General features: G+C 35.5%; 2 protein-coding genes across 7 annotated transcripts; one reads left to right on the top strand and one right to left on the bottom strand.

Annotated features, from left to right (window-relative positions):
• Nucleotides 1-577: 577 nt before the first annotated feature.
• Nucleotides 578-2,851, bottom strand: LOC132186905 (B3 domain-containing protein Os03g0120900). 4 transcript variants are annotated; one of them, XM_059601020.2, is made up of 3 exons: nucleotides 2,711-2,851; nucleotides 869-2,593; nucleotides 578-767 (listed from the first exon to the last, which is right to left on the bottom strand). In XM_059601020.2, exon 2 carries the CDS (start codon nucleotides 2,417-2,419, stop codon nucleotides 1,298-1,300), a length of 1,122 nt encoding a protein of 373 aa, XP_059457003.1. In that variant the 5' UTR covers nucleotides 2,420-2,593; nucleotides 2,711-2,851; the 3' UTR covers nucleotides 578-767; nucleotides 869-1,297. The 4 variants fall into 4 exon arrangements, with proteins under 4 accessions (XP_059457003.1, XP_059457005.1, XP_059457002.1 ...); XM_059601022.2 differs by lacking the exon at nucleotides 2,711-2,851 and having other exon boundaries at nucleotides 869-2,394; nucleotides 2,486-2,598; XM_059601019.2 differs by lacking the exon at nucleotides 2,711-2,851 and having other exon boundaries at nucleotides 869-2,688.
• A 12,300-nt stretch (nucleotides 2,852-15,151) lies between these two features.
• LOC132187337 (protein ARV 2) lies at nucleotides 15,152-20,355 on the top strand. Of its 3 annotated transcripts, none has more exons than XM_059601621.2 (9): nucleotides 15,155-15,473; nucleotides 15,613-15,660; nucleotides 15,759-15,848; nucleotides 16,180-16,225; nucleotides 16,331-16,413; nucleotides 16,524-16,618; nucleotides 17,303-17,369; nucleotides 19,110-19,185; nucleotides 19,985-20,355. In XM_059601621.2, the coding sequence occupies exons 1-9, from the start codon at nucleotides 15,387-15,389 to the stop codon at nucleotides 20,068-20,070; spliced, it is 678 nt and encodes a 225-aa protein (XP_059457604.2). In that variant the 5' UTR covers nucleotides 15,155-15,386; the 3' UTR covers nucleotides 20,071-20,355. The 3 variants fall into 3 exon arrangements, with proteins under 3 accessions (XP_088374007.1, XP_059457604.2, XP_059457605.2); XM_059601622.2 differs by having other exon boundaries at nucleotides 15,385-15,473; nucleotides 15,624-15,660; XM_088517881.1 differs by lacking the exon at nucleotides 19,110-19,185 and having other exon boundaries at nucleotides 15,152-15,473; nucleotides 19,985-20,072.
• Nucleotides 20,356-21,067: the final 712 nt, after the last annotated feature.

Consider the following 21,067-nt stretch of genomic DNA (forward strand, 5'->3'; position numbering starts at 1 on the left):
AATTGATGTCATAGTGCCCATCATCCCAATGATGCATGAGTGAGATGAAATATGAGTATTTAGAATTACTTAGATCAGGGAACATGAAATTTATGCTACACGTGAGATTTAATTAGAATTTATGAAAATGAATAAGCCTAATGTTGGAAGCTATAAGGATTCTCATGTAGTCTATAAATATGTAAGCAAGTGACTATTTTGATCATTAAAAAGACTCACAGACCTCTACAACTACAAGTTTTTGTTTTTGTTTCCTTTCCATTCTTGCTCTCTCTCTCTCTCTCTTAGTGTGTGAGTTTCTCCAATTTTCAACAAACTAATCAATCAAATCAAGCTTCTTGAATTGAAAAAAAAAAAAAAAAAAATCATTCATGTAGAAAAAGAACCAAATTAACCTTTCTTATTGCATAATGTCTTATCCAGAATGAGAAGGAAACCCATATTAATTAGTCATGAAGAGTATAGTTCTATTTTCTCATGCTTAATTAACACAAACATATATATGGTGTACGTTAATTAATGTGACCTACTTGAATCTCAATACACATACTCAGATCGATCAACATATATAACACAATTGGATTTTGAAAGATATATAATAAACTCTTGCCAAATTCTAATAGATAGAGTACCAGTACTGAAGTCTCAGGATACGAGCCTTACATTATTTGAGGAAAATCCACACTTTTATTTCAATATGAAGGATCTTTTGTGCCCATATATATAGACGTCCCCCAAGCTAGCTAGATATATAACAATGCAGCTATCTGCTGAATCACCAAGGTAAAAACAAGGGTAATTAATTACTCAAATTACAATAAATAAATATAAATCTAACCAAAAGTACGAACAAAAATACAGATACTACCTTTCTACAGTACTGCTGCAACGACTTTCGGCGCATCACTGCAAAGCGTGCCTAACTAAGCAGCAGCGGCAACAGCAAGAGCATTAAACTAGGAATAGTATTATACAAACAACAAAGAGAAAAAGAGAGACACTGGTTATATATATATATATATATATATATATATATATATAACCCTAACAAATATATATAGGAAGATGCTTAATTGGATTGATATTTTTGTATTTTGTATAATACCCAATTGAAAGATTTCAACTTTACAGCTGAAAAATGGAAGCTTCAGATGATTATCTCCAATCTCTTTCAATTAATCCTTCTTTTTTGTTTTTTCTAGATTCAATGATCTCCAAGCAAATTACATGGGTCGAGAAATGCAAGCCTCGTGATTCACTGTGTTCCTTCTTTCTTTCTCTCTGAATATTGCACTCATCAGGGAAAGTCAAATGAACTTTTTCCTTTCTTTGAAAAGTCGGTTGGAATTGTCGGCAGTGCGGTGGCGGCGGTGTTGTTGTTGTTGCGTAGCCTTAATTGGGGAGGAGGGAAATAAGGCGAGAGCGGTGCCGTTTTGACATCTGGCTCTTCTGGTATGCTACATTCCATGTTTACACCGAATAGCCTGAGGCGTTTGGCAACCGTTTTGCCACGGTGGACGGCGGGAACATGGTGGTCATGATCATCTTGATGGGCTAATTGCGGAACTGCTACAATTCGATCATGTGGGGCCGTTGGATGATGATGATAATAAGGATGATGATAATTAGGATGATGGGGGTGGTGTCGTGGCACCGACACGGACATCGACACAGAAGAGGGGGGCAGGGAATAGAGTCTGGTAGCCCATCGAGGAAACGGTGGCTGATTTGGCAGCTTCAATATGGGATTCAGTGCATCGATTGGCCGGCGCCTCCAGTCGATGTACAAACGGTTTTTACCGAACTCCCCGACGCCGCGCTCAAACGAGACGATGTCGCCGGCGTCGAGCTTCTTCTCCTTGACGAAGCGGCTCCACCCTTTGGTCATCACATAGCTCTGGCTGCTGTTCCAGTAAGAGTATCTGAACCGCCATGACTTGCCATTGCGATCTTCGAAGGTCAGCAGCAGCCCATTCTCGGTGGCCGCGGCCGACGAGGAGGAGGAGCTGGAGGAGGCAAGGGGGAAGTACTTCTCAGCGTGCTGCTTCGGGATGACGAGGCGGTTGAGCTTCCCTACATCACTCGGAGTCACAACCTTATCAAACATATGCTCTCTCTGATCAACAACCACAGCAGCACCGCCAGCTTCATCATAATTATAAGCATTAATATTTGGTAGCGAGAAATCCATGAGCTGTAGGTTGCCGTTGAAATCGAGAGCTTCTGCTGGTGCAGCTGCTTGATCATGGGATCTGAACAACATCTGGGTGGGAGGAAGAAAGCCTTGGGAGTACTTATCGGAAGAAGAAGAAGAATAAGAGCAAGGAAGAAGATGGAGCTGATGATCTTCTTCTTCTTCTTCTTCTTCTTCTTCTTCTTGTTTGTCAGAAAACCCTTTTTGTTCTCGCACAAACTCCATGATTTTAATTAACCCTAGAGCAAACAAAATTACAATTGGTGGAAATAGGTATTTTTAGAAGCTTACCTGCAAAAACTTGTTTCTTGATGTAAAGATTAATGTCCTCCCAGATATGATGATGAGTAGACAGAACAAGGGTCGGTGCCTTCTTCTTTGACCAAGAAACCGTGAACCCTAAACAAGACAAGCCATGGACGAATCAACAAGGTCAAGTTGTTGCTATTATTGACCTAATTTAAGCGTATATGTAAAGAGAGAGAGAGAGAGAGAGAGAGGTAGCTAGCTAGTTACCTCATTATTTCCTCCATTTTGCTTATTGTTTCAAGAGTAGTGGAAAGAGAAAGTTTGTACGTAGCGGGGGGAATGGAGGATGCGGTTAATTTTGGGTCATGTGAGATTGTCCTTTTCATTTTTTCTGGGTACTACTTCTCTCAGACCCACCTCTTCTAGAGGGAATTTCTTCAATTGTGGTAATTTTGCAGCGCAGTGATTTATTTACTTTTTTTTTATTTCTTTATATATATATATATATATATATATATAGGCCAGTTGGAAAGAGAGAGAGAGAGAGAGAGAGATGGCATGTTGATGTTCTAGGGTTGTAGGTAGTTAGGTTCTGAGTTTTTTGACTTTTGGTGTCATTGATTGTGTGCTGGTCCTGCTAGTGGGGAAAGCTAACTATTAAGAGGATGAAACTGACCGACCTGCACGCGCCTCCTTTTCCCTTCCTTCTAGTGCTAAAGATTCCTTGTAATCACATCATTTTTATTTATTTGTGTATTTCAACACACATTTAACCTCTTTTTTTTTTTTTTCTTTTTTAATGAGAAAAATGGTTGTCCGAGGAACTAATTGTGACTACTATATTTGGACGTGATCATAATAGCATTTATCCGATAGGAGCTGCACAAGAGGGACCTAAATAGTAAAAATCACATACGCTCCCTTAAGTCCAACTAAGCTATAACTTAATCTAACCCCACTAGAACATCAATAAAAATTTAAGGTAACTAATACTAATTAGGCATATATAGAAATTCTTTATTACGGAGATTTGAATTCATACTCTAGTACATACTTCTTGGACTACTTGAGAATACTATCAAGATTATTATTATTTTTTTAATAAAAATATGATAAAAAGCAAATTGGTCGGGTAATGTGAGTCATCAACCGCCCAAGAGTCCAGACTAATAAATAGTTTGGTTGAACATCACATGGGAAATCCGGTTCTCCACTATATTGAACAAAACATTTCACACGTTTTGCTTTCGAGACGCTACAATGAACCCATATATATATATATATATATATATATGCTCTCCAAAATGTGGAATTTCAATATTTAACCGGATGGATTTTTTATTTTTTATTTTAAAGGGTATGTTTGGTAGGCACAAAAATAGAGAACAAACTATACGACTCGAGTAGAAGGAAAAACCCAAACACATGATCAGTATAACCATCGGCTTAAATAAATAGAATAACTCCCACTAAAAGAATACTAGGAATATTGTAGCACTGAGAATGACTACTCTATAATTTGTCAAAAGTGTTTTTTTTTTTTTTTTTTTTTTGTCATTTTCAAGTTTTTGGATCATTAAAAACGCTTTTAATTTTTTTACCAAACGAGTAATTTTTTCTTCAAACAGATTTTTTGAGTGTTAAAAGCATTTTTAAACTCCTCAAACACAATTCCAAACATGCCATAAATCTCCTTTTTTAAGTATTATACAATCTAAGAGTTTTTATGGGTGCAAGCTTTAGCGAATCTTTGATTGTCTCCACTTGTTTTGCAAATGTCCGTGAACTGAATTTGACCTCAACTACGTCATTAGCGATAAATTATGGAAGTAGGGCCAATACTTATAGTTAAATCATCGTTTGTCTTAAAAACTTAATTAGATTAAAAAAAAATTAATCACTTGATTATATTTTAACATCTTTCCTTATTCTTTTTCTTTTTCAAATTCTGTTTTATTTTAAAAAAGAAGAGTATGTTAATGTTGCATGTGGACGTTGTGGTAGCCGACGCGTGTTCAAATTAATAAACGTCCACTAATGACGGGATAAAAACCATATATCCATTGGTTATTCATGTTTTATGCCTTGTCTAGCCAGAGCCTACAAGTATTTTTTTTTTTTGAAAGATAGAGCCTACAAGTATTGATCGAGCATTCTAGGATTGTGTTTTTTTTTAAAAAAAATAAATAAATCTTCATGACTATTGTCTTATTACCGGAGGAAAAAAAGAAAAAAAAAAAAGAAAAAGAAAAAGAAAAAGAGAGACTAGTATCCTAGAAGAGTCACGTATGCAAGAAGTTTGACATTTTTATTTTTTTATTTTATATAATTATAATGTTCATAGGACCATTCTAATTCTCATTTCTTAATTAAGTAGCTAGAAAATATCGCCCTTTCTTGATGTGTCTCCCTTCGATGAAGTCTGTATTGAATGGGTTTGTTTCATGTAAAATAAGAAATAATTAATAATAGTAACAATTCTAAAACATTCTACCGTGCTACTATATATATATATATTGTACCAAAACCAAGCTCTCCACTGTAAATATCAAAGTAAGTGTAAGTGTACGTGTACGTATGATATATAGTCATGCCAGGTATAATTAATTTCCTTACACCACTTGCAACTCCCAACCTTTAAAGGGCTAACAACCGCCATCACTAGCTTGTTTGAACATTTTCAAGGCTCATCTTAAATTTATATATATCTATATATATACTTTTGGAATCACAAAATGTTTTATATATATATAACGTCCAGGCTAGGCCTTAATTTCTTACCAACTAATTGTAATGGATTTAATGCAATGTTTGGAGAATTCAGGAGATTAAAATTGTTGTGGCTGTAATGACAAATAATTAATGAGACTGAAGACCAAAAAACCACATGGGTTTGAAAAGTTTGAGATTGGCTCATGGACTCCTAATTACTAGGAAAGTTTCAATTTTATATATATTTGATCAAAGAAATCCTTTTTTTTTTTAAAAAAAAAAAAAAATCTCTTCTCAATTATCTTGTCCTTTCTAGGATAGACAATATAGTTTTTGTTAGAATATATGTTTTTCATATTAGGTTAATAATACATTTTTTATATTCTCAATTTAGGTTTGATTGTAAACAATTAATCATATTTGTATTATCTCGCATACTACATTTTCATTTTATTTTATTTTATATATATAAATAGGAACATTTGTATCGTAAACAAGAATTAAGTCAATAAGAACAAGATATAACCTTTAGCACAATTAGATGTGGTAGACGTAGGTCTTAACACGAAATCATCTCAAAATTTATTGTATATTCTCTCTCTCTCTCTTTGCTTCTACCGTTCCTCTCCATATTTTATTAACCTCATAAATTTTTACAAACACGCACTACGCACACACGTGAATTAGATCCGAGGTACCATATTAGATAATCGGTCCAAGTGGGTGATCAGCACATGTGCTGCATGTACGTGCAAGGAAGATCTGGGTTACCTATCAGCCGCTACCTCCAACAACGATTCTCATTGTGTACGACGTCTTCCATCGTCTCCTATTGGCTTCACTAGATCGAGCTAACTCCTGAATTTAATTGGTCACATGTCACACCTAAGTTGGCCCTATCCGAGCTCACCTATATGGTAGTTTAATAGTTTTATTGACAAGTGACTGGGGTTGTTACAAACCAAAGACTCATTGATGAGTAATTCTAGAAATCCTTCTTGTGTCTCTCAAAAAATGAGGTGGCTTTTAAAATTATCAATTGATCAAAAATTAATAATGATCAATCACAAGCTCAATAGTAATTTTAAGAGCCATATACTTATAGCATTATAGATACGCCGACAGACAAGTTAGCTAGGCTAATAATTAGCTCTTTTCATATGCCTTTAACGTGTAGTAACTAGCACTTTCTTTTTTTCTTGTTTCAAAGTGCAGTAACTAGTAAGATCTACAGCATAAAATGATAAATAAGTTATAACATGAAAGGGAAAGATCAGTTGAAGACAAAATACGTGTAAATGAAGGCATATGATAGCAAAGTATTTGCACAAAGACAAAAACTTGAAAAGAAATCCAAGGCAGGCATGAGCAGGTTGGGACAAAGGCCAAAAATTGAAGAACATGACAGTCAGGGATGGGATGAGTGGATCCTAGCCATCCAGCACAGTGCATCCCCAGGACCAAAGTAATGGGAAGTACAAGGATAAAGGCATAGCCCATGCTGTGATTGAAAGCAAAACTGGCAAAAGCTAGCATGTGAATGAGATGTCTGCAATGGGTTATTTATGAGCTCCCCATTCATTTATTATATATAATATATATACGCAAGTATATAATCTTATCAACACACAAGCAATTGGTAACATTCTGATGAGCAAATATCAAAAATTAAGTGCTGATCAAGAAGAGGTGTATCGCGGCGAATTAGGATCCTCTCCGATTCATTTGAACCGGAGAATATCCAGTTAGTTATAGTGAAGCGTATTTTTGTCCCATCAAAAAGTGTAAAGATAAAAATATCCCTCCACTATAATTAACTAGATATTTCATTTTAACTGGAGAGAATTGCCACCGGCCTCTCCTTAAAGCAAGGCTATTAATTACGAGAAGGGCTATTGGGGACCTCTGTCCCTCTTTCATCATTTAAGATCAGATGAGAGCAGCTGATGCACACCCTTTGATATAACAAGGCTATTTTAGCGTAATAAATTACTTATCTTTTTGGTATTATACAGTAATTGGTAAAGCCACAGGGCTATGGCCACTGGCCAGGACCACATCTTAGAGACAATCCAACCAGACGCTTGCATGCATAACCAGACACCCGATCCAGTTGGACATTATCCTGCTTCATAATTCTTGTGCTGGCCTTTTGTCCCCTTCTCTCTCTCTCTCTCTCTCTCTCTCCCTCTACTCTGATACCAATATCATCTCTTCACAATGCCGGCCACATGAATAAATAGTCATGTCCCCTTCCATTTTAATACTACATTTGTTTACCATCTCACTGTTGTAATAATAGTACTGCACTATAAATAGTCACCTTCTTGATACTCTCACTAAGCCACTTTTTTCTTTGAATCGAGATTCTTGTAAAAAATAAAAATAAATAAAAAAATTCACTCCATCCATCGTCTAAGTAAATTTTGAACTGTCTCACCATCTACTCACTTTTTGATTTGAATCGGGATGACGTCAAAAAACTCACTTATCTAAATAAATTTTGGATTGTCTGAACACGTGATCTCACATGAGCTCTGGTATATATATATATATATATTCCTCGGTTAAGGATTCTTGAAAAAGAATATATGATAAGATAGACAAATGCATAAAGGCATCCCTTTCCTAATGATGGTATATAGGCAACAATCTAGGACTTGGTGGCCATAGTTGTAGTTGAGGATTAAATAATAAATTGGAAAATGTATAGAGAGTGGTATATTCTTCATAGTGGGGCCTTTATGTAAGGGAAGGGGGACACAAGAAAATCAAGCAGGGAACTTGATTCAATGGGGGCGTGATTACCCAAAGAATTCCTTTATGAAATTTATGGGTGAGCAGTACTGGGGTGCTGCATTTGGAGCAGCAAGCATACTCACTACTATTCAGATCCAACACCACCCCCCCCCCCCCCCCCCCCCCCCCCCATCTCAGTTTTTATCCTTCAATAAAGTTAACCCCATACTAATAGTATCCTGTGTGCCACCACACTGTGCACTGAGAAACAGTTGTGCCTGTCTGGCTGTTAAGTCGCTTTCCTCTTCAAAATATGACACCCTACACATAGCTATTAGCTACCTCCCTCATTCATGTTTATTTTCTCTCTTTTCTTGCTTTTCGCTGCAAAAATTATACCACTACCATTAGTGTATCTTACATGTATATATATATATATATGCCAAGCTGTAATGGAGATTACGGCCTAGCTAGCCCATACTTTTTTTTCTTTTTCTTTTAGCCTTGCTTTACAGGTTTCAAGCTTTCATGGGCCTCTTTTGTCAAAACATGTTTTGTTTTTTTGATCGGGTCTAATTGTGAAAGGGTTCAAGTATAGGCTATAGCTTGAACATTATTCAACTACATTAATGTTGTGGTCCCCAACTTCAAACAATGCATTAGTCTTTTTTGGTTTCTCTTGGACTGTTGACACGTCTTTCTTTCAACTTTTCAACAAGATCATAACAAGCCCCATTATATTTGCTCCATTTTACTAGAATAAATTAAGACTAATGCAATTATAGTGTAATTGTTCGGTTTTATATTGGGTAATTTAGTATCAAAACTAAGTTGGCTGTGAGTCTAGGTTTAATGGTTAAGTTGGGATTTCATGTTCAACTGCATGCTTAGAAGTGAAGAACAGAAGCAGCCGATCAAAAGTCGGTTGATAGCTTGTTACAGAAGTAATGTAGAGATAAGTTAGAAGTTATGTATTTTAGAGTAAAATTTTATTAAATAAGGGCATTCCATGGTAATCATAGTTATCTATGTAAGTCAGAGTCTAAGTTAGAGTATTTTAGTTAATATGTAGCACTACATTATTGCAATAATGTAGTTGTAGGTCCCTATTGCAGTAGAACAGTAGAACTCCATATCAATAAGGGATCTATCTCCACCAATCGTAATCGTAAATTACGCTATTTTACGAGTGATTAAATAATGAAAAGTAGACAGAAAATTATTCTCAAACCTTGTGTTTTTTTTTTTTTTTTTATTAAATGTCTGTTAACGTTGATTATTTGTTTGGATGAAAAAACCATATTTGACTCAAGTTTTCCAAACTACCATAATTTTGACCCTTGAAAAAATAAATTTACTACTTATAATTATTAATCCATAAAAAATGTTTTTCTTTTTTAGAAAAAAAAAATAAAAAAAGTGAAAGAGGAGTTGGGGTGGCTGCGAACCACCCACAAACTACCCCTAGCCACGATTTAGTAACTACCTGCCTTCAATGCCGCTTATCCATTTTACTACTAATCTTGTGGAGGAGTTTTTTGTTGCGAGTGTTCGTCCTTCAATGCCGCTGATCCAGTTTACTGTAGTACCATTTTTGCAAGAATTGCTTAGCGGTGGTTGTTGCTTTTACTGCTTGAGACTCGTCACTATATTCTTTTGCCATTTGTCACCGCCTTGTGTGAGTCGTGCAGCTTGGCTTGTTTATGGTTCTTGGATCATGAATAAAACAATTTCCTACACTTTGTTACTGTTATTATATTTGTACTGCATTTTTTATTTGGGCATTGTTGTTGGGGTGCCCACCCCTGTATAGTTGTTCGATCTCATACAACTCGCTTTTCCTTGCTTTTCCTTATTTAAATAGAAAGAAAGAAAGAGAAAAAAAAAAAGTGACTACTGTTGTTGATTCTGACAAGTGACGTGGCTCGTTACTTGGAGCACTGTTATATTTGCCAGAGGTTGAATGGATCCCTCACCAATACTGGTTTATACACTCCATTGTCAGTGCCCAAAACCCTTGGCTTGACTTTAGCCTCGATTTTGTACTAGTAGTCTAGGGCTACCTTGCACTCATTGGAGCATAATGGATCAATTTTTCAAGATGACCCACTTTGTAGCTTGCTAGAAAGCAATAGATACCACCCGACTTTGCTCACCTTTTTTTTTTTTTTTTGGAGAAATTGTTCGCATGCATGGATTCCCATGATCCATTACATCGGACTAAGATACTAAATTCTTGAGCCAGTTTTGATAGAGTTTGTGGGAAAAGATGCATACCAACCCCCAAACAAATGGTCAAATCGAAGTTTGGAAAAAATTTTAAGGAGTTTAGTGGAGAATAAGCTAAAGCAATGGGATCTAGCTCCACCATAGGCATAGTTTGCTTACAATGGTCTAAGAATAGTACTACATACTCAAGTATACAAAGCACAGTACGAACACTACAAGTGCAAGGTAACTTTTAAAATTGGTGATCTAGTTTGGGTTGTACTTACATGTGATTACTGTTAGGTGGTCTTGGGTCTCTCTTAACCCTAAAAGCTCGCTCAAGATGTGAGACTTTCCCTCACACTTATAAAGTAACCACCAGTCATTTCCACAACCGATGTGGGATAACCTCAACAATCTCCTCCTCACACATTGAGCCTTGGGTCGAAGCAGAGATAACCCGTTTCTTTCGTGGACTATTGGGCCAAGACTTATTGGTTGAACGTAGGCTCTGATACCAGTGTTAGGTGGTCTTGAGTCTCTCTCAACCCCAAAAGCTAGTTCAAAAGGTGATGCTTTCTCTCACACTTATAAATTGACCACCAGCCTCTTCCACAATCGATGTGAGATAACCTCAACAATCACTTTCGTGTCGGTGAGTATAATAAGCTATGGGAGAGGAAGAGTGGGTTTTTGAGATTCTATATATAAAAGAAAAAGAAACTCTTAAAAATATATACATCACATAATGAAATTTTCATCAATTTAAATTTTGTTATTTTAGAATTATTTATTCAAACACAACATTAATTACCATATATTGAAGTCTAAAACCACATAGGCAGAAGAAAAAGAAACTCTTGTGGGATATACTTTGGTATTGCCTCTGAAAGAAAACTTATGAAACAAGTTTTCTCTCAAAACTCTCTCATCTTCGCTCCTTAATAGGGAGAGGAACGAACCTCCTCCCCTCCCCCCATCTTGATTTTACCACCACTAACCTTCTTAGAGTGGTACCTATCCTTTATTGCTTTTTTATTTTTTGTCATTTTGCTTGGAGTTTTGAAGATTGGATCTACATCCATCCATTCATCGTTGTCATCCGTGCCACTCCTCTCCACCTTCACTAGCATGCATGCTTTCTTCCACCCTATGGCTTTGGTCCCAACGGGGGTACCACACTTGTCTCCTTGGTGTTTGTAACCTACACGTGGCACCATTATTATGGGTCTTTTGGTATTTCAGATTAGCTTCAACGCAACCCAATCTGGTTAGGCTTCAAACTTACCGTCCCATAAGGAGATTTCACAACCATTATCCATATTTCTCTTAGTCTCTCAAGTCTCTTCGAAAGCTGGTGAAGAGCTAAGTCATATAGAGTTATCTTGTTAGTAGTACTCCCGATACTAATATCCATCATAGGCTGCGGTCATTACTGGCTGCATTCCTGATCGGCTTTCACTTTTACGGTCTCCCTTTAGAGTAATGAGGACCGATGTGCTAGTTATTTTGTTTTCTGATTTTTATTGCTGTTCTTGTTGTTTGTAATTCGTTTAATTATGTTGCACTTAAAAAAGGAAACCATATAAGCAGGACCAAAAATGCGATTTCCCACAAATGTATGATTGACTTAATTCACTGCACAATTAAGGAGATCTAGTGAGTATTCATACACGTGATAGCTAGCAGCATGATCATAACGTAACATGTGAAGATGCCCTCTAGCCTCTAGCCTCTAGCTAGGTAGCCTATAGCTACTTACTTTCTTAATTCGTGTGTTGCAAATATATATATATATATATATATATATATAACATGATCATGAGCTACATGAAATCATCCATGCTCTATTATGTGACATCGTGGTGGTCCAACCAAACTTTGGTATACATATATATCATCCACGAAAATAAAAATAAATCACAAAATGATAAAATAAAAAATAAAAAATGTTTTGTAATGGAACGTATTATCTGGGGGAGGTTACCGTTTTCTGTTTAAAATTTAAAACATATATAATATTGTGGCTCAAATATGTTTTTTTTTTTTTTCTTCTTATTTTTTGGGAGGGTACTGTTATTGTAGGGTAAGACAAGAAACCGAAAGTAAAAACATAATGTGCATGTTCATAATTGAATGGACCACCGACCACCTGATAATCCAAGTTTAGTCAAATTTTGTGTGATCAAATTTAAAGCGTGATCCACATGCATTTTTAATTTTTAAGTGCGGGTTACTCAGTACTCATCACACTTTTATTTTAGGATAAAGTCTACATACTCCCCTCAAACTACCACTTAATTGACAATGTTCTTTCCAAATTTTTAATTGCAACAATGTACCCACCCCAAACTACTAAAACATTGTCAATATTCCCCCCAAAGCTAACAAAAAAGATTAAAATGCTCCTATATATTTCTCAATATGACAAAAATACCCCTAAAATTCAAAAAAAAAAAAAAAAAACGAAAAATTTTAATTTAAAAAAAAAAAAAGATTTTTGTTTTTTCTAAACGGAAATTTTTATTTAAAAAAAACATATTTTATTTTTTAAAAAATATGTTTTAAAAAACGAATTTTTTTTTAAACGAAAATTTTTTTTAAAACGGAAATTTTTATTTAAAAGTTATAAAAGAAAACATTTTCTTTTTTTTTTTTTAAAAAAAAAAACGAAAAATTTTCATTTTTTATAAAAAAAAAATCGAAAATTTTTAATTTTTTTTCTTATAAAAAGATTTTTTTTTTTTTTTTAATATTACTCAGGGTAGTTTCATCATTGAGGGGGATATTGACAATGTTTTGGTAGTTTGGGAGGTACATTGTCGCAATTGAAAGTTTGTGAGGAACATTGTCAATTATGTGGTAATTTGAGGGAGGTATGTAGACTTTCCCCATTATTTTATTATTATTCTCGTTTTGTTGGTTTAGTGTTGTCAATCAGCTTTTAAATTAGTTTTTGTTAAAAAATAAATAATGTTGAATTCCACACTAATATTTTACTGAGCTGATATGGTAGTGCCTATTAACGGTTGGATCATCCATTATTAATATAAAAAAAAAGGGGCCAATAAGCATTACCACATTAATTCAACAGGATATGTGTGGAATAAGAGTGTAGTATATAATATTACTTTAAAAAAAAAAAAAATGAAATAGCGGTGCGATAAAAGTGTAGTTAAGAGTAACGCTATACATTACATCCTTGTCTGATCACATGATCTATTTTATTGGGCTGATGTGACAATGCTCATATATATACTCTTATTTATTTATGAACAAAGCTGATGAGTATTATAATATTAACGTAACATTTCTGTTTCCCTAAACATGGTTAAATGCTTTGACATGCATGTTGGCATCAAAGAGAAATGAAGTGATCAATATGCACGTTCAAAGTCAAGAGCTTTTCTTTGAAAAAGAAGGGGCCAGTGGAAATCCACCACCCCTTAGCAGATGGACTGCTGAAAAGGCACTTGTCCGTCGCTTTACAGGCCTAAAATAAAATCCAACTTCTTTAAAGTAAGAATGGTGAAACCATGAGGATTTAGACCCATCCAAATCCAACTAGTTTTTCATTTTGAGCAAGTGGCATGGGTCGTATGTGGTGGAATGGTAGTGCCCTTTACTTTCCTCCATCACCACACATCTTTGTCCTCTCATCGTACACTTGTTGAGGCAACTAAGGAAGCCAACAAAATGGTAGAAGGAGGCGTCTCAAATCTTTGTTTCAAAGAAAATTACAGGGCAATTCCAAACGAAGACACTGGGCCACCCGGTCCGCCATTGCCGACGCCGCCCTCCTAAATAATGAGGGCCGGCTCCATCTTTAGACTCGACTCAACTTGACTCGAAAAATTATTGTGTGGGCATGAATAAGTGTAAAGTTTAACCAAGAAGACGAATAATATTTGAACCGATAGACTTTGAACTCCGCTTCATAATGGTCTCAACTCTACGTAGCATAGTCGTAGCTGATTAAGTCCACATACTCCTTTCAAACTACCACTTAATTGATAATGTCCACCAAATTTTCAATTGTGAAAATGTCCCCCAAAACTATTAAACTATTGTCAATGTCCTCCCCCCAATGACGAAACTACCCTTAATAAAATAAATATAAAAATACTAAAACTTCTAGAAAAAACCTTTAAAAAAAAAAAATCGTTTTTCTTTAAATAAAAATTTCCGTTTAAAAAAAATAATTGTTTTTAAAAAAATTAAATTTTTTTTTAAAACTTAATTTAAATTTTTTTTTTCGAATTTATAATAATATTTTTTGTCTTATTGAGAAATATATAAAGGCATTTTTATCTTTTTCCTAGCCTTAAGGGAGACATTAACATTGTTTTGGTAGTTTGGGGGGACATTGTTACAATTGAAAGTTTGGGGGGTACATTGTCAAGTGGGTAGTAGTTTGAGGCTCATGTAGACTTTACCCTTTTTTTTTTTTTTTTGGTAAGTTGGATCTTTGGTCTTGTTTAGAGCAATTAATTAAGGAAAAATTTCACTTAAAACCTCTGAACTATCATGCATTTTGAAAAGATCTTCTCAAATTTTAAAAACTCTAAATTTTATCTTCGTTCGCGAAGGAACCGGACTTTTGACGGGCCAGCCCTTCCCTAAGATTTAATGCAATGTACCACATTCCCTAAGATTTTAAACGTTAAAAGTAATAAAATAACCTTTATACCCTTTATTTTTTATAAAGTTTAAAATTTGCTCTTAATTTTGAATTAAAAATTAAAAAAATCAAATGATAATTTAGTCTTTTTAATCATTTCGGTTTGGAGCTAACGGCTGAATCTAAAAATCATTTCGGTTTGGAGTTAACGGCTGAATCTAAAAATCATTTCGGTTTGGAGTTAACGGCTGAATCTACGAAGGTGGGTCAATTGACTCAAATTGTAAATTCCAAACGTTTTTAAAGGTTTTTTTTTTTCAAAATAGGGGTTTAAAGTGAAGTTTTGAAATTAATTAACGTTGGACCACAACACGTCTAATATGTCTCAAGTCCCGAGATTCGAGTCTATCGAGACGTGAAGAAGCAATTCAGGTTGTCTTTTATAGAGAACACCACCGAAAGAAAAGGAACAAAAGCGGTCAGAAAATGGAGTTTTATCTGTTTTGGTCGAAGTAGTCATAGGTAGATGGGCCGAACCCAACGACTGGGAAGCCACTCCCTCTAGGCCTGCGTATTGCCCATACTCGCCAATCCAAAAGGAAGAGTGGGAGACCGAGACACAGATTACAGATAGATTTACAGCGGTGAACGTTTGAAAGATCGATGGAGTACCGGTGCGTCCAGTGCGGGTTTGGGATCAAAACACTGTTCGTGCAATACTCGCCCGGCAACATTCGACTCATGAAATGTGTACGAAAAAACAGAATTTCCTATTTCTTTTTTCTTCTTCCTTCTTTAAACTCCACTCTAAATGCTGCAATTGAATAGTTATCTGTTTTTTTTCTGCTTTTTCTTTTTTTTTTCTTTTTTCTTTTCGAAATTTTGATAGGAGAATTGCAGGGCGGTCGCTGATGGGTATATCGAATGTGAAACCATGGTAATGCTCATCCATACCCTCTTAATCATTTGAGATGTTAATATATTTGAATTAATTATTTTCTTTTTTTTTGGTGTGTTTTTGTTTTTGGGTTGTAGCTTCTTATAATTGATTTGATTCTGCACAAGCCCAAAGCATATAGACATCTACTCTATAACATGCTCAAGCAAGAACTTCCAAATCTCGAGGTACGAACTAATAAACTAGCCTCTCTTTTACATTTTCCATTCTTTTCCTTTTTCCAGCTAAAGGATTTTCATTTACTAGTTAGTTTACACATGAATTGCTAATTACCCATTGTTTGTATTTACATATACTGTGAACTTTATTCTGGGAAAGCTCTTTAACATGTACCCAGAATGCTGTTAGTTATTATCATTGCTTGTAAGAGTTTTCTTATAGAGCAATGGGGAGTTCTTCATTTTCAGTTTATCCGCTTTTATCTTATGAAGGTGATGGTCTGTTGAAAGTTTTCTAATTCTAATTATGGCTTTGTTGTTTGTTTTGACAACTTTGCAGGGTTTATGGTGGAAGTCAACTTTTGGTTATCTTTTTTTGGATGCTTGTATCCGTTGTTATCAGGATGATTTCTTACTTCAATCTTAGGGCAGTTCAATAATTAGTTAAACCATGGTGCAATATAATTGAGTGCCTTAGCGATGTATCCTAGACAGGAGTCTTGTTTTAAAAAGTAGTAAGGAAGAATGGGGTTTGTCCATGAGCTTTTCTTCATTACTTTGGACTTGTGGAAAGGTTTGCTTGCTCACCTATATAAAGTGAATATGAATTTTATTTTCATAACTTTCATGGGCTTAGATTTTTTTATGATGTCTAACTAATGGGTTTACCAATTGTGGTTTTAGATTTTGACAGATGTATTTTTTGAGAACTTTTTGTTTCTTTGTACCTTTCTTCTTGCAACGAAGATATTTCTGAGCAGATTACCTGGAGCCCCAAGGTAAGCATTGGTGGTACTTATTGAGTTGTTCGCTTATGTTAAGATACAGCAATTTTAAGAATGTGTGGTCCTTTAGGAACAACATTTCAGTAGGCAGTCTTAAGCCCTAATCAGTTGGGAAGATTTCTCAATTAGATCGGTTTGATTGATGAATCAAGCAGGATTCTTGAAGTGGAGAAAGAAGCGTTTCCTGAATTTGTATGATCAGTTAATATCTATGAGTTATGGTGTAAATTTTTTGAAATGTAAGTAGAATGAGAACACATAAATAATTGATGCTTTCGAGGTCAATGACTGTCAAATTATAAAATATGAAAAGAACCGATCGCATTCATGAGAATTTAGAGGTAATTCTTAAATGTTGACTAAAAAGGGCTTGCTAGTTTGTGAACTAATATCCATGGTTATACTGGTACGGAGTGAGTCCGTTCAAGCTTATGGTGATGTGGTACAAAAGGAAAGCCTAGAAGAATACAAGTTGAGTTTGTGTACCACATACAAAGAGATAGCACATGATCACTTAGGAGGGGCATGGCCTAAAATGAGACGTATCAGAAAATGACTCTTAGCCAACCTTAAGTATTTGGATGAGGCACTTCCATGTTCATATTTCTATTTATAACATTATCCAAAGTCCATTGGTAGTAATATGAATTGATTTGGCTTACTCTTCTTAAATTGCAGGAACAAAGACCTTGTGCTTGCAATCTTGATTTCAAGTTACTTCAAGATATTTCTTATTGCCATGATGGTATAATTCTCTAACATCACTCGACCATCAATATTATAGTAAATAAAACATTTTATGGGTTGCGATTGTCTTCTTATTTTGGTAAGCAAGTATTTCCGCTCCCCCCTCCCTGTGATCCTTTGTATTGCTCAGAAAAAAAGTAGGTGTTTCCACACCACACAGAAACTATACAAAAGCATAGGGATGACATATTCCAGACAAAAAAAAAATTACAAAGACTCCTTAAATGGGAAAGAGACTGAACTAAAGTCTCATCACCAACACTGAGTCTAAAAGAGGCACTAAACTCTAAGCAGACCTAAAAGCCTCTTTTAAGATACCCTGTGATTCCTGAAGCCTCCTATTTTCATGAGTTAACTTGAGACCATGCGTGGTATTGATTTTCTCCCTAACATAAGACATGATCTCTTGTGGATACAATACAGATACTTCTGGTAATTTCCTAAAATGTTTTGGTATTCCATTCCCTCTAGATAGCATAGACAGTTGCCGCTAGCATGAGTTTTCAGATTAAACTCAATAAAGAACTTCCCTTTGAAGCTCTGTACCATCCAAATATGGGTTTCCTCCCAACTTGGATAACTCACGGTAGGTTAACATGTTGAGAAAAAGCTCAGTGGTGCCAAACTATTCTGAACCAATCTATAATAGTTCGAACAGATGTTTTCGTAATCACTGTTCATGGAGAATTTACCATTGCAGACAATCACACTCACCATATTAGGCCTGAAGTCAGTCAGAGTAGCTCCCTCTAATTCCAAACAATCCCCGGATTTATTGAGAGGTCATCTCCAATCAGAACCATTTATGATATATCCAATTGTGACATTATCACCTAAAGCAGAATCATGGATCATTCAATCGCCAAACTGAATAATAAGTGCGCCTATTGGACACCTATTTTCATACCATAAGGAAATGGATGAACCATGGCTTCTATTTTCAGCTTGGTGCATAGCTGGTACATTGGATGCCCATGGCTTTTATCTTCCACAACTTGTCAAGTAAGGTCAAAAACTTAGGATGATCAACCTAAAAGGCATATTCCAACTCTAGGTAACACTACTAGCTTCACTACCATAGGGGAGTGATCTAAGATTCTCACAGGCAAGAATTGCACTTCAGAGATTGGGAAAAAAATTTGCGACTCTACATTAGCCAGAATTCTGTCTAGCTTCTCATAATTGGTCCCTCTTCTCTTTTGTTAGATAAGGTATAGAAAAAGACCTAAAACCTCAGATCATCTAACTTGGTGCTGTTGATGCAATTATTGAGTTTGTTCATCCAACTAGGCAATCTCTGAAGTCCCCAACTCTCTCATTCTGACTTCTGATAGCATTAAAGACACCAGCATTTATCCACGGTCTCTCTCACAAACAGCAACATGAAAAACAATATCGGTCCACAAAGATTCTCCACTACTTGGGTTGTTCTCACCATACACAATGGAAGCAATACAACTCCAAGTGTTACCTGCAGAATTCACTCTACAATGTATAACTTGGTTCTTGCCCTTCTTATTTTTTTGACACACCCTGTTTCTCTATTGAGTCCTTCCCCTTGCCTTCAAGGGGATTCAAGTAGAGCAATAATATTTTCATCATCCCCATTATCTTCTGGAACAATGACAATTACATCAGCATCCTGTTTTGTTGTTGATTCCTTCTGTCTTCTTAGTAGAGTCTCTGTTGTCTGTTTAAACTCAGTATACATCTCTAACTTTGATTAAGCATTCTACAGGCCTGGGAGTTTCCATCTTCTGTGATTTTCATCATTGATTTATTTGTTTTATCATCCAACACAATGGCAGTAAAAGGTCAGTTGTAGTTACAGTTTTTAGAAGATGATAAACCATCATTACTTTTCAGTAGTGACAATCTTATCTGTACCATTATTAATTAATTGTTATTTCATGCCTCATTGTGTTGGTGCTAGAAGGTTCATCACATAACTAATTTAGTTTTTATTTTCTTCATTACCAACAAGTGATTACTCTAGCTGAGAAAATGCCCAAGTTTTACTCTTGCTTCAGAATTCCACTAATACTTCCAAAGAACTTTAGGGTTTCTACCATTTTAGTTGGTGAGAAAAGATTTAGAAGCTAAGAAGTTGTGCATCACATAGACCTGCAGAGCACGGAAGAGAGATATATTTACCTCTTATCAAATTCTACAAATTCATTGAGAAATGTAGGTACTTGTGAGATTTGATATATGGGACTGATAATAAATATTAGGTGTTCATCTAAATATTTTGATGAATAGTTTAACAAACATATTGGCAATTTCTAAGCATTTTTCGCTCGAATTAAGCTCAAGAATATGTGTCAACTTTCATACCGAAGTTTCTAGTCAGTTTGTTACTGGTAGCAGGTAGATGCGGATAGAACTGCGTGTTATTATATGAGTAGATATTATGCCTGCTTGTATCTTTAGGATCCCAATACATGTGTGCTTTAGATATACTTGTCCGAGTATCTCTCATATTTTATTCTTTTGAACAATGCATAACTCTAAGATGGCTACTGTATTTGAATGACGAACTTAATGAGTGTTTTGATCCCCTGACAAACCTTTGTTATTTTCTTCTTTTTCTTCTTCTTTTTGGTGAACCAGTGATAACCGGATCAGCAATGAGTAGATGCATAGGAGCCTGCCTCAGTGCGCATGCTGTTAAAGTTTTGACCTCTCAGATGCTCTAGCTAATATCTTTGAGATATGCAAAGTTCTTTAGTGGTTAATGCCCTGATATGTCTTTTGAAATACAGCTAAACAGAGAATAATTTATGTTTTATCTTGTATTTATTAGTATTTGTTTTTCCTACTGATGCAGTGGCAGTGGGATTAACTGGTGTGAGTGTATGTGTAAATTTGCGGAATAGAATTTGCATCTATGTTATATCCCCATCAAAGTTGAATTGGTCTATTGGGGCTCTGATTAGCATTCCAATTAAAAAATTAGAATTGCTGTGTGGAATCATTTTCAATTGTGTAGTCTTCTCTTAAAAAATTAGTCATATCATATGCGTGATAGTTGGTAAATGTTTCCCAAATTCCATGAACAGATCTGAATCCAATTGTGATGGCATCCAAATACCCTGAATTTATTTTGCCCTTTTCTTTCCAACTAGAAGGGAAGGGGGAACAAAAAAAAAGCTTGTTTTTTACTTTTTCGACAAGTGAGGAGTGAGAGGAGAGCTATAATACTCACTTCTGCTTCGTAACAGATGATTTCCATCGGAATATGTTGTCCATGCATGACCTCCAACTGAACAACCAAATGTTCTATCACTAGGGTTAGGCCAGTGCTGCTACAATTGTGTGCACGTATGTTAATACTCTTGAGCCGTTGATTCTGTGAGCTTTTACCGATTTCTTTCAATGATTAACCAATCAGCACCCTTATGAATTGATGATGCAATTAATCGCATGGTCAACCTCGAGCAATGGCCACCTGCAAGAGAGAGTGAGAGTGGTTGGAGACATGCTAGGGTGACTGGGAGATTGCTTAGAATGACTTGGAGTCTAAGATCGTCAACCTCGGATGACCGACTTCAGAGAGCTGAGGCAACTAAGGATGCTAAGCTCACAATTGACTATTGCATTACCTGAACTCTTATTCTCTCATTGTCTCTACTCTACGGTCGTATATGCTCCTCTATTCTCTGTAATTATTATTACAAGTGGAAAGTTGAGTCC

Source organism: Corylus avellana, chromosome 6 (assembly GCF_965113065.1).
Source record: "Corylus avellana chromosome 6, dhCorAvel1.hap1.2, whole genome shotgun sequence".
Taxonomy (NCBI): domain Eukaryota; kingdom Viridiplantae; phylum Streptophyta; class Magnoliopsida; order Fagales; family Betulaceae; genus Corylus; species Corylus avellana.

Bases quoted from the DNA above. Each gene is read 5' to 3' on its own strand.
- LOC132186905 (XM_059601020.2), bottom strand. From the start codon at position 2,419: ATGGAGTTTGTGCGAGAACAAAAAGGGTTTTCTGACAAACAAGAAGAA.
- LOC132187337 (XM_059601621.2), top strand. From the start codon at position 15,387: ATGGAGTACCGGTGCGTCCAGTGCGGGTTTGGGATCAAAACACTGTTC. The intron at 16,414-16,523 runs GTTTGCTTGCTC...TTGTGGTTTTAG, and splicing joins TACTTTGGACTTGTGGAAAG to ATTTTGACAGATGTATTTTT. The intron at 16,619-17,302 runs GTAAGCATTGGT...CTTAAATTGCAG, and splicing joins AGATTACCTGGAGCCCCAAG to GAACAAAGACCTTGTGCTTG.